The sequence below is a fragment of the Vigna umbellata genome, chromosome 8 (assembly GCF_029865625.1).
Source record: "Vigna umbellata cultivar VRB3 chromosome 8, Vumbellata_1.0, whole genome shotgun sequence".
Lineage (NCBI taxonomy): Eukaryota > Viridiplantae > Streptophyta > Magnoliopsida > Fabales > Fabaceae > Vigna > Vigna umbellata.
Genome location: NC_142172.1, coordinates 15,098,448 through 15,124,245, shown reverse-complemented (window position 1 = coordinate 15,124,245; position 25,798 = coordinate 15,098,448). Strand labels below are relative to the sequence as shown.

At 33.4% G+C, this 25,798-nt stretch overlaps 1 protein-coding gene and 1 non-coding gene across 2 annotated transcripts; one reads left to right on the top strand and one right to left on the bottom strand.

The window, feature by feature from the left end:
• Positions 1-13,901: 13,901 nt before the first annotated feature.
• On the bottom strand, positions 13,902-17,477 carry LOC148194103 (uncharacterized). Its single transcript, XM_088097110.1, has one exon. It carries the CDS (start codon positions 17,475-17,477, stop codon positions 13,902-13,904), a length of 3,576 nt encoding a protein of 1,191 aa, XP_087953236.1.
• LOC148194104 (small nucleolar RNA R71) lies at positions 16,837-16,943 on the top strand. The gene has a single exon (XR_015781810.1). It is a non-coding gene; the product is annotated as a small nucleolar RNA R71 (small nucleolar RNA).
• Positions 17,478-25,798: the final 8,321 nt, after the last annotated feature.

The following is a 25,798-nucleotide window of genomic DNA, read 5'->3' as shown; positions in this document are numbered from 1 at the left end:
ACCAAATTTTCATATTTGTAGGCGCAAATAGTGAAAAAAAAAAAAAGAGATTCGGTTCGGTTTATTCTTTTTGCTTTCAGTTCACGAACCGGTTTGACCGGCTTTAGTCTTTTGTGAGGTGCGTGGGAAGCTTCGCTCCTGCTATTTTTTTTTTTGTTGATTAAGGAATGGTTTACTTTTAATTTTTGTATTTAATAATTATATATCTTAGGTTGAATTCATATAATTATCTTGTGAAAGAAAAAAAAAACTGAATTTGAATTAGGAGTGAAAATGCAGATAAGTCTTTTCTTTACTTGCATTTGAGTCAGCCTACCTGATCTATTCTGTATTATCATCCATAATTTAAAGAAAATAAATTATTTTTTACATAAAAAAATTAACAAATAAATAAGTTCAAAAACCACTTAACAATGGAAGGATATGTACATATTAATTAAATTCTATACAAATACAATTAATATATTAGTCATTTATTTAATCATGTGATATAAAATATTTTAATTATTAACGGCAAAATTTAAACATTTGTGTGAAAAAATATAGGTATATTCACATAGTCAAGTGATAATTTTTTTATATAATTTTCAGTATTGCAATTCAATTAAGAATAAACAGATAGATTGAGAAAATCATATTTGACCTTATTGAAGAATTAATTAATCTAAGTTGTTCATACTTGAATTATTTTCCACTCTTGTTTATTTAAAAACCTTTTACGGTTTGATTGTAACATATGTTTATTGAAGTATAAAATTTATTCTTGTAGCTTAAATTCTAAGTTATTCTTTTATATGTCCAATTATTATTACCGTCTCGGATACCTAACATACGATCCGTATATACGCACGAGCCTTTTTTTATCTTTTTTTATTTATTTTCGAAAATAAATATAATTGTTATTATATTTATTTAAATAAATTCACGAAATATATATTTAATTATTACAGTCATATATATCATATATAATATATAGATGTGATATAAAAATAAAAAATTCAATCATGCGAAGAAGAATTAAAGAATTATATTATTATATGATAATATAATAATATAATTCTTATATAATAATATATACAAAAATATTTTTATATGTTAACTTTTTGTATTTTAGTGGATGATATATATAATGTTTAAATAAATAAAATAAGTAAAATGAATATTTCTTGGTATTAAAAGTTAAAAAATAATATTTAAATGTTTGTACTGTATTTTTAAAAAATAATTAAAAGTTTGATTAAAGAATTTTGATTATTATTTTTAAAGTATTATTCAGAATAGTTATATTATAACTGTTTTAGAAATTTCTAATTAACTTTTATATTTTAATTTTTTTAATAAATTATCATTTGTATTTTTTATCTTTATGATAATAATATCATAATATATTAAAATTTTGGAATGATTATTTATTATGTGTTTTAAAAGTACATTAAATTTTTTAAATCATGATTATGTTATATGTTTTTCTGATTATTGTCAGAACCATTAAATTTTCCATCTTAATGGGAAACGTGTGTCTGCAAGAGGGGAACAAGCCTCAGGAAGTGGAAGACAAGTGGCTACAGGAGAGTGGACGATCGATTTTCTGAGGGAATATATAAGCTAAAATTTCAAAGCTGGTTCCACTTTCTGCATGCAATTTTCTCCTCCAAACCTTTTGAACTCGTTTCTCCTCCTTCTCTCTAACTTCTCTCTAAAATTATCATCTTTTCCTCCATTAAATCTCATGTTTTCTTCCATCTGATCATCCATCAGAGTGTATGTAAGGTTGCTGGTGGCAAGGATCCTCCTTTCAACCGATCGTTTAGTGATTTGAACTGGTAGGTCTTCCTGATTCTAATAAAGTCTAGTTTGGGGCACATGCAAACCAAGTTTCTATTGCATGCGTTTATCTTCTTCTTCTTCTAAGGTTCTGATCACGTTTCTGGTCTTTTGGGTGGTTTGTTTTACTCAAACAGTGAATCTGGGAGGTTGAGTGTTGGTCATGGTGTAAAGTTCGTATTGTGAGCGATCAGTCTGTTAAGAGGTAAGGGAAGCTATTAAATTTAATTATGCATGTGATGATTTTGTGTATGTATGGAATGAATTGATTGATGATTTGTATATGAGTGTATGAAATGCATGTTTCTGGGTTTTGGGTGGTTTTGTATAAGTCTATAAGGATTCTGCAAAATTATGTAGAATAGTTGGGTCTCAACCGTTCGATTATGGTCAGGGAATAAGTTATCAATAGAATTAGCATTTTAGCCTTATCAGGGTATAATCGTTCGGTTTATAGGAAGTGATTAATATATCACGTATTGATGGTTATATACCTTTATAATCAGTCTTATTAGATTAGGTATTTTAGTTTGTGATAGCTCATATATCATTATTAGTAGACTTCGTACTTAGACTAGGCTTAAATTACGTTCATTTATAATCAGATACAAGTTTATGGGTATTTAAGCTAAAATGTCTTAACGTTCGGTTTCCTTAAAAGTACTAGGTTTGATGAATAGTTTGTAGGAGTAATTATAAGTGTTCGGTAGAAGCTCTAGGCGTTCGATTTTGTAAAATAAGTAAAATACCGTTCGGTCTTACACCAAGGATCAATAGTTATAAGTGTTCGATATAAGCTCTAAGCATTCGGTTTTGTCAGATAGTGAAATAGCGTTCGTTCTTATTTTGAGTATAGTAGAATATCGTTCGTTATTACTTTGAGGATATTGAAATACCGTTCGTTCAAGTATTGAGGATAGTTAAATATGGTTCAGTCTTATATTAAGTATTTGGTTTAATTAGAGTGTTCTATTCTTAAGTTGTGTTCGACTCATGTCAAAGTCATATCTATTAAATAAATGTTTGGTTATATTCGTCTGTTGTTTAGATCCTTTCCGTTCGTTGGTAACTAAGGGTGGTGTTATTTGAGCATTCGATCTTCTTATGTGAAATGTTGTTTGATCTTTCAATGCTGATGTTATGGCTTGGTGCTGGTTGTTTATTACAGCAATGATCTATTATGTATGGGAAGTATTATTGGTATTCAAGTAAAAGTTTATGTTTCAAGTAATGTGGAAGAGAATTCCGGGGAGGAATGTCTCAGTGTAAGGATAATGTTGTAGTAAAGTATGAATACAGATAGTGAAATTCACAGAGTTCATCCTGATATTCTAATGATTACCAGTTCTCAAGTAGAGATGGGTAAGTCATTGTATGAGAATGACGGGAGGTCCTAGCCCATAGGTTTTTGGGTGAGTTATAACGGACTAACATCGGGTGGCAGCTGATGGTTTTCCAGTTACTACACCACCCGAGTGCACGAACGGCCTCAAGCTACATATTCATACAATCCGGATGGTCAAGTCAAGTGTCAGTCGTACGTGAATTACGATATTCAAGTTATGTGTGATATCTACGTTAGTTCTTGTATGCTATAACGTTCGGTCAGTAATGATTTGTAGTTTTATTTCATGTACGAATGCATGCTTAATTGAATTATAGTAGCTTACCCTTATTTTATGTTTTTATCCATGTTGCCGTTCGATTTTCTATTGCAATAATCATCCTTGTTGGATGTGAGCAGAAGGGGAAGGGCTTACGTTGGAACAGGAGCTGGACGGTGAGACTCCTGCTGAATAGGAGATGACTGTTCGGTCATATAGTATAGATAGTTTTCGTGAAACGACCGTTCACTATTTTGTTCTGTAAATATAACCGTTCGGTTATATAATGAACGTTCAGATAGTAGTATAAGAAGCTCTTGTAAAGTTCGAAAAAATTTATGATTATTTTTGTAATAACTGTAAGTTTGACTTTAATATTGTAGTAAGTGTTCTATCATATTATTAATTGTTGACATCTATATATAGTTGTGTGCTATATTTCTGGGATGTTACAATTATAATTTACAATTATTTTAAAATTATACTAACATATTGGCTAAATTATATGAATTTTTTTAATGTGATTTGTTATATTTATTTACTATAGTATAATAACTTTTGAAATATCTATTTGTTATATTATTAGTATAATACTATAATATATCTATTTGTTATACAAACATAATACTAATAATAATTAAAAATTATAAATTTTGAAAAGAGTAGGAATCTATTTAACAAAACAATTTAGTACAATAACTTTTTTTTATTATGAAAAGAACACTAATATTAATACTAATAACAAGATAATTGTAAAGACATAGAATTTTGTATAAGTGATAATGATATAAAAATAGTGAAACTCAATTATTTTAATATTAAATGATTTTAATATAAATAATTTTGTTATGAATGAGATTTATTATTTTAAAGCATATTATTTCTCTAAAAATTACTTTTATAGGACTTTTTGACTTCTCTCTAAGTGATTTTTTCTCTTTGTTCACTAATTGAAGAACCGAGACAATATGATTGATCATTGTGGCGAACTCTTTAATTTATATCGACCAGTTCCTTCGTTTGAGTAAGTTGAGTTTCAACCATTTTTCTTAGTTTTTTCTATTATCGGGTGCATGTGAGCCTCATTCTACTTGCATGCGACTTTTGAGTCATCAGTATGAGTCTTTGCTGATAGTGGTTCTAATGGTGTGTCATTATGATTTTTATGTTGTTTTTAGGTGTCGATAAGACACCTTGTGAGCTTAAAAGGGGTTTGTTATTCTTTTCAGCAAGTTCGTATGTCTTTCAGGTAATGGAAACTAATTACCTTGTTTTAAAGTTATAGATATGTCGAGTATTGTAAATTGAAGGCTTGCTTGGTTTGAAAATGTTGAATTGCTGATATTGGTGTTTAAGCTGTTGAAATTTGAATGTGTTGGAATTGTTATGTGTTGTTTGCATTGTTTGAGTTGGCCTTGAATTGAGGGACTTAGAATCTGATCAATTAAGCAAATTGGTATGAGTCTTGACATTGAAAATTATTTTTGACCAAAGTCCAAGTGGGGAATACCACCACTTGAACAAGTTCCTTTTTTCCCCAAATCATAGTTTTAAATATAGTAATATTTGATATAACATTGAGTGGTGGAAAGATGATGTGGAGCGCTTGTTCATTGTGTAGTGATAATGACATATTTTACCATGATTTCAGTAATGAATTAAGCGAAAATGTCAATTCTTCCTTAGCTTTTTGCCTTGTAAATCCTAGTTTTCTTTTAGTTTGTTCAGTGGTTGCACCTTAAGTTTTAATGAGATATTTTGATCACTAATCCCTGCTTTTATGTGCTTAAAGTAGTTGGAAGAAGTCTATGCATCAAATGGAGGCACCGAAACCCAAGGAAAGCAAGTAAAACAGCAAAATTGAAGGGCCAAAATTTTGCTGAAGCTAGTCCAGACACCCCCAGCTTAAGGGCGCTTGAGCGCCAGTGCACTACGACTGACGCGCGCCTGAGCGCCCCTCCTTCTGGGTGCTTGAGCACCAACTTTGCTGACATGACATATTTTCCCTAATTAACTTAGAAACACGAAGAACTTTGAATCTTTTGACACCCAGACACGATTTCTCTCATTTGGAGCTCTTTGAGTCGAGCTAGGAGCTGTGGGAACAGTCCATCTTCTTCCTTGGGTCTTCTTCCTTCTTCCATTTCCACCATTGTTGTAAGCTCAAGCTCTTCATTCATTGAAAGCTAGTTTCATTGTTGTTGGGGGATTGATGTAACCACTGAACTGATATGTAATTGCTACTGATTTGAATATATTTGATGCTTCTTTCATTGATTGTTGGTATTTTGTTCATTCTCTTAATGCTTGTTGTGAAATTGCTACCCATGACATGATTATTGGTTTGCTTGATATTGGGAAATATTGTGTAAACCTAGAACCGGAACAAATTACCCAAAGGGAATTGTATCTAGGGATATAACTTGAACATTTGGTTGTCTTAAATCTCAATTCTTAAAGCAGATTAACTTATTATGTTTTCCAAGGGATTGAAGTTTAATAAGAAAGTCTAGGCTTTCTCTACCAAGGGATTGAGTTTGAGTAAATTAAAAGATTGACATTAGTAAGTTAATGAAGAAGGTGTAATTTTAAATGCATAAGAGTGAAGTAGGTGAAATCATACCCCAACAATACCAATTCATATCATTTCTAATCCTATCCATTTTTAAGTGTTTGAGTCATCAAATATCACTTTACCATTTATGTTTCATCTTTACTTTAATTGCATGAAAACCCAAATTATGGAATCATTCTTTATTCTAAGTTAGTTCAAAATTATACATTGTTTGGTGACACGAGTCTCTTAGGAAACGATATCCGGTCTTACTAGTTTATTACTTGATACGATTTGGTACACTTACCTGTAAATCCCAAAAATACAATACAAACCATACCATAAAATATTCACATATTAACAATATTACAATTCAGTTCTGAAAGCCAAGGGGTATGTTCATGGCCGAACGACCTTACAAAGATACTACAGAATTTAAAGTTTACAGAACTACAGTCTAGACCGAATGGTTTCAAAACTAAACTTACACCGAACGGTTATACAAAATAAAACGATCCTAACGACCGAACGATCCTACGGTTCTGCTTGCACTTCCACTTCTTCCAAGGCCTCTTCCAGCAACTCTTCTCCTTCTGCTCACATCCACAAGATGATCATTGCAACAAGAACAGACAACCGAACAGCAAAACAGACAGGACAAAAATAGGGTAAAGCTTATGTAATTTAATTAACTCAATAAAACCTATAGTTCACATGAATCTAACATAATTCAATATACAATCATGTAACATCTAATCATACACTTCCAATCAAAATTATATGTCAAAGCATGCAATGATCGACCACTTTACTCTAACTGTCCGGACTGTATGAATTCTGTATAGCTACGACATTTTTGCACCCGGGTGATGTAATAGCTGGAATGCCCTCAACAGCTGCCCTCACACATGACTTACTCCTCTCTACTTGAGAATGAGTAATCACAGAATATCAGGATAACCGCCAGCTAAGCATAACCACATTCATACTCTATCATTCAATAACCACTCATGAGATATTTCTCCCTGGAATACTCTTTCATTTTCATACTATTCCATTCATATACCATAATACAATCACATCGAACCAATATAAATCGATCCTATCTGAAACCAAAACTGAATACTAACATCCACCCCAGAGACAAGACCGAACATTTTGAATACGTTCTAGACTAACACTATTGAACACTCAGTGTAAGACCGAGCGGTCTTCCACTTATACATAGAACAGGACTGAACGATCCATTCTAGATAAGACTCATCATAAGCCGAACACTCGTGATGATATTTGGACATTTACTGGTTAAGTAACAGTTACTACAAAACATTAATTTACTAAACAGAACTTCTAAGAATATACTGAATACTAAAGAATACATATATTTTAGACTTAATTGAAAAATCATAATAATTATTGATGAAACCTAAGAACTTAAACCGAACCCTACAAGCTTAAACCGAATACTATTGATTTGGACCAAACACTCTTAGTTCAAATATAGTACATAATAGAGTATGATATAAATACCGAGCGCTTGGTTAAAGACCAACCACTATTGAGACCGAGCGCTTGGCTCAAGACCAACCACTACTAGGACCGAGTGCTTGGTTCAAAATCGAGCACTATTGGGACCTAGTTCTACTGAACTTATGAAAATGAAGGATAATATATATACAATTACACAACACTTATTTTCAATAAAGGATAAAGATAACGTCTACGACTTTAAATATTATAGAATATATTAACTAACTAATTAGGAATCATAAAAGGGGAAACTATACTTAGATCGAACGCTTTCTTACAAGTATATTAAGAGAAAACCAATCAGTCATTAACTGAAATTCTCCACAGAAGAAGAATCCAGTTCAGACCGAATACCCAAGGATAAACTGAACGGTCAATAATGACTCTCGATTACAGTTTACAGAATTCTGCAGATTATTGCAGAATCACAATCAAACTATATTCCTACCCAATTTGTGTCTTTTCCTCAATCATCAATACATCCAAACAAGTATGCAGTAACACCTATACTTCATAATCATCAAATGAACAAACAAACATTCAACCATTTAGAACAAAGAATCATAATCAAATTATATTAGCTTCCCTTACCTCTAAACGTAGCCGAACGCTCAACGATGTAAGATATGGCTCACCACTACCAGAAATCTTAGAATTCTATGGTCACACTTTATGAAACTAAACCAAACAAAAGACCAGAAATACTCAGAATGAGATGATAAACGCATGCAACCAGAATCTGGGTTTGCATGTGACAAAAAACGAACGGTCTAAGAAGAGAAGTACTTACCAGCTTAAACCACAACTTGATCGGTGCAAAGTGTAACTCTTGGCACCAGGAATACTTAGGCGTTGCCTGAATGATGATCGGAAGAAGAAAAGGATGAGAAATCTTAGAGAGAAGATGGAGATTGTAGAGAGAAGGAGGAGAAAATGGAAGATTCAGAAATTTGGAGAAGAAGGATGCATGTAGAAAGTGGCACGAAGTTTGAAATTTAGCCTTAAATACTACCGTCACTAAAACCGATTGGCCACTCAGCGCTCACACCTGTCTTCCACTTTCTGAATTTCAGATACCCTTCCTCTGGCACCTGGCTTCCACTCACACGAAATTTAAGGGTTCTGACACTTGCCAAAGTCTCAACATATAGGTTTGGGAACATTTTAGCTTTTGGCCATTGAGCGTCAGTCTTGTGCCACTGAGAGCCAGTCTTATGTCTCTAAGCGTGCATAAATGCAAATATTTTGGAGGTAAGCGATGGCAGGATATCGTTGAATGCATTGTTTCACAATAGGTATAGAGAAATTTTGTTCCAAGACGTTGAGCGATATGAGTGTTTCTGTGTTTTTCTGATTCTTGTTTAGTTTTAACTGGTTTATATAGCTTGAATGCCTACTTGTGTGGAATTATTGATGTTTGATGGTTTGTAAACATGGTTGTATGTATGGTTAAAGAATGTTGTGAAACAAATTCCAAGGGGAGTTCTTATGGTTGTTCCAAGGAGTGTATTCATTGATGTAGGGATTCTGTTTTAGGGGTTATCTTGACACTCCAATAACCATCCAATCTCAAGTAGAGCAGGGTGAGTTATGTCATGAGGAGTAGTAGAAAGTCCTAGTCTAAGGTCTTATTCCTTGGCCATAGGTGGTTTACGGACTAACCTTGTGTGGTAGTTTAGGTGGCGAAGTTGTTTTACCACTACAAGTGTATAACTTGCCAGAGTTTGACATCGATACATGTATCTGGATGGTCAAGTCTAGAGTCGATGTGTATACTTATGGTTTGCTAAATTTGAGAGTGAAATTGATATATTATTGAACTAAATTGCATGTTTATTTCTTTGGTAAAATTAGCTTACTCTTTTGTTTTGTTTGTATGTTTGCTCATGTTTCTCTTTTGCAATGATAACCTGATTGGTGTGAGTAGGGGATGTTGTTTTAGTAGAATAGGTATTGGGCGGCGAGAGTACTAATGCATAGATAATAAGAGTATTTCCCATGTATAGTTGATGTATGTAAAATTATCTTAAGACCCTTAGCCTCTGTATATACACTCTTCGTTTTATAAGTTCGTTGTATATAAAGTTTGATGTTATGGTTATGATCAAATAACTGTAATGATATTTTATATGCTTTCTTTAAAGTTAATTATTCTTGCTTATTGGGTATGTGATGCTTCCATAGTAATATTAAAACTATTAAAATGGCATGTTATATCATGTGTTAGTTTGTGGATTTTTTTTGTTTTTTCTTTAAATTTTTAAAATTTAAAAATATTGTTCACATGTCAAGTAAACATTGTGCCACATGTCAGTATCAATGCCACGTGACAATAGTAGTATCACGTTGATACGTTGTCGTTGAACAAATTAATACTACTTTTCAAGGCAATTTCAGTATTGCCAAGTAGTATTCAAGAAAGTAGATAGGGTTAAAGTAACCCTGAGTCGTCTCCCAATGAATACAAAATTGCTTTTCAATATTTGAATGTTATGAATGTTATGCAATGCTTTATAATAAAAGTGAGAAACTATGCTAATGAAGTTAATTTTGGAAGAATGTTTAAGGAACAAATACGAAACCTAAAAACAATTATGATGAAATAGGCTAATTCCACTGCTTTTCCAAGATAGATTCATCATCGGTTATTCACAGATCATTGCTCAATTGATTATTGTTTAAGTTTCAAATTAATTAAAGTACATTTTTAATTAATTTGAGCACGATCATGCAATTAAAGAAAGTAGATTCTCAATGAAATGTAAGACCCTTCTAGATTATTCACAATGAATTCAACCAAAGTACATTCTTAATCAAATTCTATTGTGTTTAATCATGTCTATTCCTAACCAAATTAAAATCTAATTAATCAAAGTAAATTCTCAATTAATTATAGTTGAAATTATTACCACCAACCAAAGTACATTATCAATTGATAGCAAAAACCCGTTTAATCATATGAAATTTCCTAAATTTAACCAAAGTAAATTCTCAATCAAACCTAGAAACCCTTGAACTCATATGATTAATATGCATGTATATTCAAACACCTTTTGATGCAAAATTCATGGCTTTTAATATGATTGAGAGATGAAAGACATAGAAAGAGAATAACTCAAATCAATAATAAAAAGAAACAATTGCATTAATTCAACTTAATCTCATAATCCATAATGAAATTACAGTGGAATAGCCCTAGAAGCTTAGCCCTCCATGAATGGAGTGAAACACATGATGAAAGAAAAGTGAGAGGAGTGGTGGATGCTTGCTTCCAATGAGAGGAGTGGTGGATGTTTGCTTCCAGTGGAGGAGTATGAAAGAATGAATGAATTATGCCTCCCCAGGGTCTCTTTATATAGGCTTGATTGGGCTTGGACTCTGAATCTTCTGTTGATAAGATATTTTATTTTATATCTAATATCTTTCAAATATTCAACAAATTTAATCAGTTTTTGAGAATATTTGATAATATCTTTCCTAGATTCAAAAAGATTTGGCAAATATTATCTTTTGATATTTATTGATATAGTTAAATAAGGTAATTATTTAACAATATCAAATAAAATATCTTAAGATATATTTTCTCCAAATTATCTTTTAAAATAAATTTGCCCAAAATTACATTTCAACCCTTGTTATTTTATTCAAAATTGCACAGAAATCCAGAAATTTCCTCTAATTGCACTTTAGCCTTTTCTCTCTTTTTCAGAATTACAATTCACACTTTAATTCCAGCTGCATCAATAAACATTAAACTATCCAAAATAATTTATGCAACTAAAATAACATTTTAAGCCTCTTTAATTCCCAAACCCGATAAATTCAATCATCACAAATCTTATTTTAAATCAATCATTTAAGCACAAGAATCTCATAAAAATTTGAATTTTAAAACATAAATGTGGGCATAATATGCACTCATCACAAGTATCAGTGTTTTATGTAACAACTCGAGAAAAAAAAACATATTTACTTTCTCAAGTACTTACAAAGTTGATAGAGAAACAAACTTGACTCATGAAGAAGGATACAATGTTCATGATAATGTAGGCGGGAAAAAATTAGCTTAACTACATTGAACTATTAAAACTTTTAGTGACCTAAAAAATAGTTCACCTGAACTTAACTAAAAAGTAGTTCAGACGAATTGAACTGAATTACACTATAAACTGAATTGGACTGCTAGCTGCACTAATTTTGAACTAAATTGCACTAATGTTTCTTGTGTTTTGTATTGAACAGAAATTAGTGTTGGCATTGAATGAGAAACTTGATGTACGTTTGGCAAGTGTACCAATCGTAATTGTAGTAACAAAATATCGTCCTCAAGGATTGAATGAGTTGAGTACTAGTTTACTAATTTACTTAATTTTGAGCAACAAAGATTGTCAAGTAGAATGATGAACATAAACAAGTGATGGAAATTCAAATAGTATAAACAATGTTAGAGAATTGATTTCATACCTTTTCATATAATTTCCTCCCCTTTTCAATCGATGTGTAAATTATAATTATCCACTTGAGTTTATTTAGAGCTTGTTTACCCCTAATCCCTTAGTAGGCAAACGTATCCCTTGAATTTGAATCCCCAATCCCTTAGGCCAATTACAAATTCAACAAGATCATGAAGAACAATCATATCTCAATTCAAACTAACTAGTCCTGCCCAATTTCCCAATTGTGACAGCATCTAATCTGTTCTATTTATAAACGCAAGCAATTCCCAATCTCCCAACTGTGAAACTGCTCATAGAATAGACATTAAAACATAAATAGAACACTGGGATAATTATAATGAACTTAACATCAATTGAAAAAGGTTCAGAAAATATAATCTAAAGTACTACATCAATCCACTAACAAAAGGAAATTTAGTTCTGCATAATGTAAGAGAAGTCCTAAAGCAAAAGTCTGAAAAAGCTACAGAAGAAGACCAAGATCAAGAAGAAGAACTTTGTTGTGCTTGAATTCCCCCTTTTTGTCTCACCCTTCCCCGTGTTTTCCTCCTCCCCCATCATTTCCACAAATTCCTCTTTTTTAGGAGAGTGGTTTTCCTTTTCCCTAACTTCCTCCAATTTTCCTTTAATTTAATCTCTTTAAATCAGTCATAAAAGAGATCACTAACTGCTCAATAACTGCTCCTGGAAACTTTCACAGCCCATGGAAAATTCCCCACTCTGCTTGTGTTCTTCTCTGCTTTAATTCTGTTTTCTTTCGTGAATCCACAGATTACTCCACAGGTTGTGGGAACTTTCACAGCACAGTTGTTGAACTTTCTGTTTTGCAACTCCATTTAGAAGCAACATCCACATGTAACTCCACAGGTTGTGAGACTGTTCACAGCTTGGTTGTTGAACTCTCTGGATTCATCTTGGTATCTTGTACATCAATTCTTTCCAAATTGTGATTTTGGCACTTAGAATCATCAATCTACAATAAAAACACAAAATGCCAATGTATGATCCGAAACAGAGATAATCCATGACTAAATCCTTCAATGAATGCAATTATGCATGCAAATGACCTAAACTAAGACATGAATGCAATTACATGTACTCACACATCAAAATACCCCATGCTTAGACGTTTGCTTGTCCTCAAGCAAAGAGAATTCAACTAACACAGAATGATTATGCACACAGAATGATATAAAACCTAAATGGAAACATACCATCTCATTTCAAGTTTAGTTCAAACAATGATATTCCTCAAGCCCATACTTCACAAAATTTCAAGCATAATGACTAACTTATTGGGACCCTAAGTGCAATTACTGAATTGAGGTATGACACAAGACATTAAGGCAGATAATATTTGACATTGAAGTGTCCTGAAAAAGATTTTCTATTAGGTTCCTCACTTAGAAAACACTTACCTGTCAACTAAGCATGGGTCTTCCACTTGCCACACTCAGTCTCAAAGGAGTGTCTCTTCCCCAGTAACATATAGTCTCAAAGGGGTGTCAATTTATTCCGCAATTTATTGTTTTGTTTTTGTTTTTTTTTTTTTTTATATATATATAAACTTTGACAGACAATTCTCCAGTAACCAAGTGCAGTGAGTGTCACCATAGAAACCTAACAGAAAATATTTTCTATCCTTTCCCCAAATATTATCTTCCATTAGTATCTTAGTGTCAAATCGCACTGTGTAGTGTGTGAAGTTTCCCAACAAGCAATCAGAAATCTATTCACAATGTGCTTAGAAAATATCATTGTTCAAAACATAGAACTCAAAGCTAAAATGATACATTTCCATATAAACGTTAAATGCACATGCAAATGCAAAATGTAAGATGTCATACATACAAACACCCTAAGCCTACATATTTACAAAGTCCCCAATGTATGGAAAGTAAAAAAAATTACAGGGGGTTAGAACTCACAAGATTAATGATGACTAGAGTTGAGCTTGGTGAGAACTTCTTGTAAGAGTTGTTCCACCTTCTGCTGATGAAGAATTTGATTGTCCCTAAATTGGATGAACTCCTGATAATGTAGGAGTTGTTGTGCTTTGAGTTCAGTAAGGGACTGCTGGATATGAGCATTAGTGTCAGCCGTAGAAGGCCGAGGAACTGGAGGTATGTGAGATGACGGTTCTGGATCATGATGAAGGGGATTTTGGCATTGAGAAGCAGAGAAGGTCCAGCTATCTTTACCCTGCACTGAGGTGAACTCTGGATTTGGAAGACGTTGAGGTTGCAATCCTGTGATAGCACTCATGACTAAGCAATAGTGATCTTCCCTTTTCACCAGCATCTCATTATGGATTAACATTTCCAAATCAATTCGGGAATTCCCTGAGATTGCCTTGTCATTCTCCAAAGAAATGTTGAGATGCAAAGCAATAATGGTGATCAGGCCACCAATTGCTATTTGCCCAGAGGATGCTTTTCCTACCTTGAGAAACTGCCTTGCCAACCAAGCTCCTGAGTCTAATGGAACATCGTTAACCATACCCCACAAGAATAATAATTCTGACTTTCGAACCGTAGAATGACTATCACCCCTAGCAAATAGTGTATGAGCCATGAGGCGGTGGGCATATCTAAAACAGGGGTGTTGGATATTAGCCTCCTTGGAATCAGATGAGACAAAAGAGCTTGATTGAGACAATTGATACCAAAAAGACCAAGCATCAAAACTTCTAGGATAGTTCCTTTCACCTCCAGTTGGGAAACCAAAGATTGCATTGAGCTCAGCTAAAGGGAGTCTATAAGACACATTATGCAACCTAAATGCTATCAGCCCTTCTTCACAATCCTCTTCCAAATAAATTTTATGCATGCACACAGTAGGACTAATACCTTGCAAATCATCAATTTTCCACCCAAGGGCCGATTTATACTCCCTCAACACCCTTAAAAGTTTATCTTCTTCAGTACATGAAAGTTCATTGCTCACAATTACTGGATTACGCTTTTGCTCATCAAGGAACCTATATGTAAGGTGAGAAGGGAGTTGTTTCAATTCCACCTTGGACGTTTCTACTCCTCCATCTTCACTCTTGTGTAAATCTTCTATTCCTCTAGTGGAATTGAATATTGGCTTCAGCACTTCCAATTGATGAGCACACTTCACCACCTCTTCATCATTAATTTCTCTTTTCAACTCCTTTGCTTCCATTCCTGACAGTAGAGTTCTCTCTAATGGATTCTGCTTTACATGGAAATTTATCTCCTTCAACACAAGAGACTCAAGTATTTCAGCTTTGAAACAGTCCTCTCTGTCAAGTTTGTGCTTCACTGCTTCAGTCATAGAAAATGTGACTTTTTCATCTGCCACTCTTAACATCAATTGTCCTTGTTCTACATCTATCAATGCTCTTCCTGTTGCTAAGAATGGTCTTCCCAATATAATTGGGACTTTAGCATCTTCTTCCATGTCAAGAACCACAAAATCAGCTGGGAAATAGAATTTATCCACCTTCACTAGAACATCTTCCACAATTCCATAAGGATAAGTCATTGATCGGTCTGCCAATTGTAAAGTTATCATAGTGGGCTTTACTTCACCAATACCCAACCTTTTAAAAATGGACAAAGGCATCAAATTGATACTTGCTCCAAGGTCACATAATGCTTTACCCACAGTTATGTTTCCAATCTCACATGGAATGACAAAGCTTCCTGGGTCTTTCAACTTTGGAGGCAATTTTTGTTGAATTATTGCACTGCATTCCTCTGTGAGCATAATTGTTTCATCTTCTTGAAGCTTCCTTTTCTTTAACAGCAAGTCTTTCATGAATTTAGCATAACTTGGCATTTGCTCTAATGCTTCGGCAAATGGAATATTAATGTGGAGCTTCTTAAAAACATCAAGAAATATTGCAAATTGTTTGGCTTGTTCTTGCTTCTTCAACCTTTGAGGGAATGGAATTGTAGGGACATACTCACGCATCTTTTTCTCACTCTCTTGATTTTTTTCTCCCTCTTCCTTCTCCTCACATTTTCTCTCAATTTCTTTTTCAGCACTCTCTTCTACTATTTCATCAACTCTTTTCTTTTTCTCTCTCTCCATCTCACTCCTTTTTTCATTCTCTAACACTCTTCCACTCCTCAATTGAATTGCCTTGCATTGTTCCCTTGGGTTTGGTATTGTGTCACTAGGGAATGTGCCAGGAGATCTCTCTGAGAGTTGTCTTGAAAGTTGTCCAATCTGGTTCTCCAAATTTCTGATTGAAGCTTCCTGGTTCTTGAAATTAGTCCTTGTCTCATTCATGAAATTTGAAGTCTGGTCCACAAAGGTAGAAGTTTGCATTGTTAACTTCTCTAATGCATTTTCCAACGTAGACATCTTGTTCCCTTGATTGCTGGGTTGAGCTTGATATTGATATGGAGGCCTTGGCAGGTTAGATTGGATTGGATTACTCCAAGGTCTAGGTTGTTGGGGCCTCCAATTTGCATTAAAGTTGGTAGAAAATTGATTTTGTTGTTGTCCCACTGCATTTACTTGTACCTCTTGGTGAGTGGCCTGACATTCACCATTTTGATGCATTCCTTCGCAAAAATCACACCCTGGAGATCTTGTATTCACATTATTTGCTTGCATATTTCCCAACTTCTGAGTCAAATCAGTGATCTGTTGTGTTAATAACTTGTTTTGGGCTAGGATAGCATCCAAAGTATTAACCTCCAACACTCCAGCTTTTCTATTTTGACGATCAAACTGCATATTCACTGTGTTGTTTGCCATTAATTCAAGAGTCTCCAAAGCTTCCTCTGGTGTTTTCAGATTAAATGATCCTCCACTTGCTGCATCCAAAATTGCCTTAAAAGATGGTGAAAGACCATTATAGAAAATCTGCACTTGCAACCATTCCGGTAGAGCATGATGTGGACATTTCCTCATTAGTTCCTTATATCTTTCCCATGCCTCATATAAGGATTCATTGTCTTGCTGCACGAAGGAGGTGATCTCATTCCTCATTTTCGCTGATTTGGAAGGAGGGAAGTATTTGATTATTTTTTTTTTAGCCATATCCTCCCATGTAGAAATACTTCCTTGAGGTAGTGATTGAAGCCAGCTTTTAGCTTTATCCCGTAGTGAAAACGGAAAAAGCCTCAAACGAATTGCATCATCTGAAACTCCATTATACTTCAAAGTATCACAGATTGCCAGAAAATTCTCCAGGTGAGAATTAGGATCTTCTGAAACTGCACCTCCAAATTGATTCTGTTGAATGACTTGTAACAAGGCAGGCTTGATTTCAAAATTATTGGCTTGAATAGGAGGTCTCACAATGCTTCCTTGATAACCATTAGGATCTGGCATAGAATAATCACGTATAGTCTTTCTCGGATTTTGTTCTTCTGCCATTGTTGATGTCTCCTCTTCTTGCTCAATTCGTCTCTGTTCCTTTCTTCTTTCTCGCTTTCTTCTTCTTGCACTACTTCTGTTGCTTCGTGCTGTGCGTTCAATTTCTGAATCAAAAAGTAGATCTTCCGGAGCAACAGTACCTCGCATAAACAACTTAAAGACACAAAAACACTGCACAAAAATTATACGTTACTAAAAACAAATAACAACTCAAATCTTAAGCTAATTAGATCACTAATATCAACTAAAATCAATCCCCGGCAGCGGCGCCAGAAACTTGATGTACGTTTGGCAAGTGTACCAATCGTAATTGTAGTAACAAAATATCGTCCTCAAGGATTGAATGAGTTGAGTACTAGTTTACTAATTTACTTAATTTTGAGCAACAAAGATTGTCAAGTAGAATGATGAACATAAACAAGTGATGGAAATTCAAATAGTATAAACAATGTTAGAGAATTGATTTCATACCTTTTCATATAATTTCCTCCCCTTTTCAATCGATGTGTAAATTATAATTATCCACTTGAGTTTATTTAGAGCTTGTTTACCCCTAATCCCTTAGTAGGCAAACGTATCCCTTGAATTTGAATCCCCAATCCCTTAGGCCAATTACAAATTCAACAAGATCATGAAGAACAATCATATCTCAATTCAAACTAACTAGTCCTGCCCAATTTCCCAATTGTGACAGCATCTAATCTGTTCTATTTATAAACGCAAGCAATTCCCAATCTCCCAACTGTGAAACTGCTCATAGAATAGACATTAAAACATAAATAGAACACTGGGATAATTATAATGAACTTAACATCAATTGAAAAAGGTTCAGAAAATATAATCTAAAGTACTACATCAATCCACTAACAAAAGGAAATTTAGTTCTGCATAATGTAAGAGAAGTCCTAAAGCAAAAGTCTGAAAAAGCTACAGAAGAAGACCAAGATCAAGAAGAAGAACTTTGTTGTGCTTGAATTCCCCCTTTTTGTCTCACCCTTCCCCGTGTTTTCCTCCTCCCCCATCATTTCCACAAATTCCTCTTTTTTAGGAGAGTGGTTTTCCTTTTCCCTAACTTCCTCCAATTTTCCTTTAATTTAATCTCTTTAAATCAGTCATAAAAGAGATCACTAACTGCTCAATAACTGCTCCTGGAAACTTTCACAGCCCATGGAAAATTCCCCACTCTGCTTGTGTTCTTCTCTGCTTTAATTCTGTTTTCTTTCGTGAATCCACAGATTACTCCACAGGTTGTGGGAACTTTCACAGCACAGTTGTTGAACTTTCTGTTTTGCAACTCCATTTAGAAGCAACATCCACATGTAACTCCACAGGTTGTGAGACTGTTCACAGCTTGGTTGTTGAACTCTCTGGATTCATCTTGGTATCTTGTACATCAATTCTTTCCAAATTGTGATTTTGGCACTTAGAATCATCAATCTACAATAAAAACACAAAATGCCAATGTATGATCCGAAACAGAGATAATCCATGACTAAATCCTTCAATGAATGCAATTATGCATGCAAATGACCTAAACTAAGACATGAATGCAATTACATGTACTCACACATCAAGGGAGGTTTGAAAACCTATAGGAATCTTTAGATAAAATGGAAAGTAAACATCATGAAAGTATATGGACTTGAAAACTTAAAGAAAGGGGCAAAGATGGTCTTATTAATAGCACTGTGAGTTTATCATTAATAGCTAACGATTCATTGTATTGGATTTTATAAGTTGGTTTGTTTGATGAAGGAAATAAAGAAAATAAATGAAATTCAAGCAATTATGGACAAAACTGACACTAATGTAACTGAGGTACAGAGTTGAGGCTTAAGCTACAAAAACAAACCCATTGGAAAGGGAAACCTCAAGAACTAAACCTAAGGCTAAGCCATGAATACTCCTTTCCAAGGAAGTTATCTTAGGAGCTGAAGCACCAAAGAATGAGGCTTACGCCACAAAAACAAACTCAATTAGGGAGGAAACTTCTATAGTTGGAGCCAATAATGCACTGTCGAGCACTGCCCTAAACAATTTCTAAATAAAGTTGTACCCTGTTTAGACAGAGTTTTTGAAAAGGTTATTTTGGGAGATTTTTAAGAAATCGTTTTAGACACTTACCTTTGTACTTAGTATAACATTATTAGAAGGTATAAGAGACTATGGGTCTTCAATATATTGTATTATTTTCATCTATCATGAGGAGCTAAATGTCTTTAATTGTTGAAGTAAAGATGTAACCCTTTGGAACTCTCTTGTATTGGTACTGCTTTATTTATCAAAAGTATGCTTTTATTTTATGATTGTGAATTAGTTTATGCTTGTTGTTGGATGAACTAATCACTCATCTTATTTCACTGGCTTGAGATTGAGTGGGAACTGATTTCACGTTGTGGTCTAACTAATCTTCCTTATGCTTTTAGATGATAGGAATAGAATTAAGGCTTTTGTTGACTCTAAAGTCTTAACCTTAATGCAATTGATTCATTCAAGTAATCATCGAGAAATCATACTAAAGTTTGATGATCTTAGGTTGTAGGTTCAGGAATGAACCTAAATTTACATTTAAAGAGAACACTAGAATATGAATAATTTCATATTTGTAAATAATGATTGAATCAATACAAGAGAGAAACAAAATAGTGAAATCTAGCTCTAACACATCTTTATTATCTTGAAGTTAATCTTTTACTCAAAACTAATTTAGTATTTTGCTACTCCTATAAATCAATACTATCTTTACATCAAACTTGTTTTTCACACTTCTCGTACAACTCAAACATTATTTCATTCAAGTCAAACTAGTTAAAAACTTTTGTGTATTATAGTAAATTCGTGTGGCTACGAAAATTGTTATACTAATAACTACCTAGTATTCTTACTGAAAACATGGAGCATCAACAACAACACAATTTAAATTTAGAAATTTAAAGTGTCAAACTTTTATAAACAAACTCATATATTGAGAATTGTCACTACATCTATTGGGACAAAGATGCTTTTGTACTTCAAGAGAGAATTGTCGTTGCAAAGGCCGTTAGTCCGTCGTCGTTGATCTGCCACCGAAAGTGGACGCCACCGGTTGGAGGGGAGAAAAGGATCATAAATCGTTGTTGGAGGAGAACAACGTGAATTATTACAGATCCAGAAAAACGTAACGTTGGTACGCTGTCAAAAGTCGTCGTTGTCGTTGGTACCCCGCCGAAAGTTGTTGGGGAGCAAATCATTGGAGGAGAGATGGGGTGATGAAGGAGGCTTCATGTGAAATGAGAAACCAACCTCTCCACGTAGTAAACTAGTGCTGGACAACCATGAATTGTGAAAGATGCAACGAAAATAAGGTGAAAACTAGAAACGAATTTTGGTGACTATGGTGTTGTGTATGGTGTGAATTCGAGTTAGATAGTTTGTCTAGTTAGGGAGAGAGGCTAGAAGAGGTTCAAGGACTCTATTTCCAAAAGTGATTTTTCCATGGTATAAGGTGTTGAATTTATAATGAAATCAGCCCCTTGCTCGTGCCTCATACATGGTTGATCATCGGCCTTGATTTGTTTATCAAATGCCATGTGGAGGTGCATGTTTTAAATGGTTAAACACGTGTAAAAACAAAAAACAAAACATGAAGATGCCTCAGCACATTGACGTTGGGTGCAAAAAACTTCTGCTGAGAGCAACATCACACGAATGACTAGTAGAGGCTACTGGAACGCTTGGCGTTGAGCGCCTTGTGTTTCTCATTGAGCAGTCTCTCACTGAGTGACTTGTACATGTCATTGGGCGAACATGGATGGCCTTGGTGGGTGCTTTTGATATTGCATAGTTGATAGATCTTGACTTTCTTATTGACCTTTATTTAGTTATTTTTCTTTTTATGGGTCCATTGGTTGGACCCAATTCATCATGGGGAAGGAGAAATATCGTGTGGGAATTAGTAATCTGTGTAGCACCGCGAATGTGAGACCTAACAGAAGTTAAAAGATAAATTTAAGTCTTTTGGAGGATTAACATACTTAAAATCATCAATTTAAGTCTACTAGAAAACTAAACATATGCAAAATTTAAGTGTTTCTCTTCAAACAAACATAAAAAAATAAATTTAAGTATGCTATGAGACAAACAAACTTAAAGTAATGCCTTTTATTTACAATAATATCACCCCACAATTTTTAAGTAATGCCTTTTATTTACAATAATATCACCGCACAATTTTTAAGTCGGTTTCCTTGTGAACAAACTTAAATTGATAGCCTAAAAGTTTGTTTTTGCACTGGTGAAAAAAAAATAACCACCACTAAAAGAGTAAAGGGTAAGCTAATGATAATTTTTACATTCTAAAATTTAAATCACACATACAAATATATAACCTTTTAAGATGTTGACAAATGTATTAAATTGTACAAGTAATAAAATAAAAAGTGAGATATCGTCTTCCGAAGAGACTTGTGGAACACCTAACAACTCTTGCAATTCACAACTCAATTAGACAAAAAAGCTCACAAAAATATAAAGAAACTCTTTTTTTATTTTTATCATACAATTGGAGCGCAATAAAAAATTTAACATAGAGTATTTACAATTATCAATACTAGATTTCATTCACTTTCTTCTCATGTATTCACAAATGTCTCAATTCTAATTTCATGTTAAAATCAACTCACAAATATACTCAAATCCTATCCTTAGAGACTTTGAGCCTATGATAACTCATTAAAGTCAAATCCCCTGGATCATCAACAAGTGAAACCATGCATTAAGTTTAAGTGTTGTTAAGATTACTAATGAAGAAAGTTGTATCCCTAGATACAATTTTCATTAGGTACTTAATTTCAGTTCTAGGTTTAAGAGACATTTTCCAACACCTCGAGAACCACAATTAAGCCATGAGTGTTCAAGCCACAACAAGTGTTAAGTATATAAATCAAATACTAACAATGAACATGGAAAGGATGTGTATTAACTTCGCAAAATACACAAGAAATTAATTTATTACATCTAATATCAACAAAAAGGTTTAGCTCTCTTAATGGAGAACCTAGGGTTTATAAAATTGAAGAATATAAAAGAAATTGAAACCATAGATAAGAATCAAGTCCTCTCCCAAGGTTCTTGGTAGTTGCTCCATGCTCCAATGACACCTTCCATTTGCATCTCCACCTCCAATTTCATGACCTATATTCCTCCTAAACCCCAAGGGGGAAAAACTTCCATGGATGAAGATGAAGACCTAATGAGGAGAAGGGAGAGCTTCCTAGAAGCCCAAAGAGTCTTCAAGATCCTTTCTTTAGCACCGTAGGCAATTTTCAGTCGTGAGAATGAAAGAAGATACTAAAACCCTCATGAAAACATATTTAAATACCTAATTTTACATACTAGGTCCAACATTCTTGTTGGGAAAATCGGCATAGCTTGTTGGGCGGCTTGACCTTACTTACTAGGAGACTTAGTCTTGTTCGTTGGAAGAATTGGTCTACATTGACTGGGCTTGAAAATTATACTTGAATGAATTGTATCTAAAGGATGATCTTTAATATATTCTTTAATCTTTTGAGATTTCCACTTATCTACAAAATATTTCACAAATAAAAATCAAAGACTTTTTTTTGCAAAATTAATTAATAAAACCTTTATTATTTAAAAAGTAATAATAAAAATACCAATAAAAGATAAAAATAAACATAATAAAAACAATAATAATGACAATTATCAAAATACCTCAAACTTAAACTTTTTGATGTTCTCATGAAAGTTATTATCAACCTATCATAATATCTCCAGAACAAATAAATATCTTCTCAATTGTAATCATGCAGTAAAGAGAATTTCACTTATAGCTCCAAAACTCAAGACAAAATGACATGATTCTTTTTTATCACTTCAATCCTCAAAACAATTTAAGAGATAATAACTAGACGTTCTATACAACTGAGAGTCATTGTCAAGTGAGCATCATCGGTCTCAGCGTGACACCTAGTGCTATGGTCATTAGAGTCATTGACTTGGCGTTTTCCAACTAGCACCCGGTTGTGCCCTCCTAGTGCCCCACCAAATTTCATTGTGAATTAGTAATTTGATTTGTGCAATTGGTTTGTCTGTCCTTTTTCCTTCTTTGCAAACTCCTAAATGGTTACCAAAATAGTGTATAAAATGTTCTCTCATAAGATAATTACTTAACTCAATTGTCAACTTTGAACCACTCCAAACAATCATACAACAAATATACTATGAGCATTATATCAAATGACTTCATATTCTCAACTCAAACACAACTCAAATATCAGGCTTAATCATGTAATATAGTTTTCTCATTCATTCCATTATCACACATTGAACCAAATCAATCAATCAATCAAATAACAGGCATATACCAAATTTATGGTAAAAAAGACAATGTACCAAACATTCATCTAGAGAAAAAAATTGCTAGAATTAAATATTAATGCCCCTTACATTAGTTAAACTGTCATTTTTACTTAGTTACTCCTTACAACTCTATTCCTCACTAATTTAACTAGATATATAAAACTTGAATTAAAAATCTAAACATATCACCATGATCATAGAACAACATAGATTCACTTTGAGCAAATTTGAAGAGCATGTATAACATCTTTGCCCACATGCAACTCAAAAAGCAAAACGACCTAAAAAAGGAAAAAAATTGAACTTACTTTGTTCTTCCTTCTAAGGTGAATTTGTAAAGTTCTTCATTAGGAATACTTCTACTATTTTTTATCTTCAAAAGAATGAAAATTGAAACAAGAAATATGGAGATGGTAGAGAGAAAGTTTAGAAGAAAAAAATTAGAGATATAATAATTTTTATAAAATGAACTTTAATTAATAAAAAATCCATTTATACTTTTATTATTAAAATATTATTATGTTTATCCTGTAAAAATGCTTACTCCTCTTAAATTATTATTCTAAGTTACGTGATGCGTAGACTTTTTCTTTTTCAAATCACAATAGGTGATATGAATTTTTAATGTCGATTTCTCAAGTTAAAAGAAAAATATATTTATAGTAGAAGACTATGTGTATTTGTCTTTTTACTTAGTTTTATGTATGGAACATTAACGATGTGTTCCCATGAACAAATTTTACTGTTTATGCGGGTTTGCGAGCGATGAGTCCAAATGACAGTGTTGTTCATTTTCGCGGATTTGCGACGACGAAATTGAGGAAATTTGCCGGATACCTCCTTTTTGTATCACCCACTGTGCTGAAAAGATTTGCGATGAATTGAAGGTAAAAGACTTTTTTACCCTTAATACATATGATAATACCAGCTGTATATGCCCTCTCATCTGAGTAATCTTTCTTTCAGATTTTGATGTAGTTGTTGTAGGTTGGAGCTGAGATGACGAAGAAAGGGGTTCATAAATGACAAAGAAGGAGCTTGAAGCAGCGGTTGAAAAAGAGTTAAGTTGTTTTTCATGTATTCGATTCCAGTTCTTCAAGAAGATGGTCGTGTATTCGGTTCCCTGTCTATGAGATATCCGGTTCCAACTTTTAGCAAAAGTTGCAAAACACATGTATTCGATTTCAAATATCACGTATCCGGTTCCAGTGCTTGCAAAAAATTAATTTATGCGCCTAGTATTCGGTTCTATTGTGTGTTATAAGCCCTTTCACAGTTTCATCCCCTCCTCCGCCCTCTTCCTCTTCCGACAACAACAGCATGCCCATGTTGTACTACGGTCTTGTGGTGGTGGGAACCGCCGCCATAGTGCTGGCCGTATACAACGTCTTCCTCCTGAAACGCAGCCACTTGCAGTTGTCCGGGGTCGAGTCCCAATGGTGCGGGAACAAATATTGAAGGGGTTTCGAAGATAAAGAGGAGCTTGGAGAACCGACAGAGACAGTTGCTTTCGAGCTTCAAGTACAAGAGAGAAGAGGTGACAAAAGAAAAAGAAAAGTTGGAAGATTTTGAGCCTCGTTTGCTTATCGGTTTACGAAGAAGGAGAAGAAGTGAGGAAGCTTCCACAATGCAAACACTATGTTCACGTTCTTTGCATAGACATATGGCTCTATTCTCACTTTGATTGCCCCATTTGTAGAACACCCAGTTTATTTTTCAACTCTCTTTTGATAACATATCTAAAGTTTTTTTTCAAATATAAAGTAAAAAATTAGAACGAGTTATTTAGATTCTAAAATTTTGTTGGATTATTTTTAATGTTTATTTTCAGTTATATATATTTTCCTGTATAAAAATATTTTTTTTCTTGTATTTAAATAAAGATAATTATTTTAAAATTAGTTTTCAACAAAATTATCTAAATATTGATTTTAATTTAATTATAAGCACTATTAACTGTTATTATATATATATATATATATATATATATATATATATATATATATATATATATATATATATATATATATGGCTTAATACCCTCTTTGGTCCCTAGTTTCAGTGGTTAATGTCAATTAAGTCCCCATTTATGAAAGTGCTTTTAA

Excerpts from the sequence above, each read along its gene's own strand:
- LOC148194103 (XM_088097110.1), bottom strand. The coding sequence starts at position 17,477 with ATGCGAGGTACTGTTGCTCCGGAAGATCTACTTTTTGATTCAGAAATT.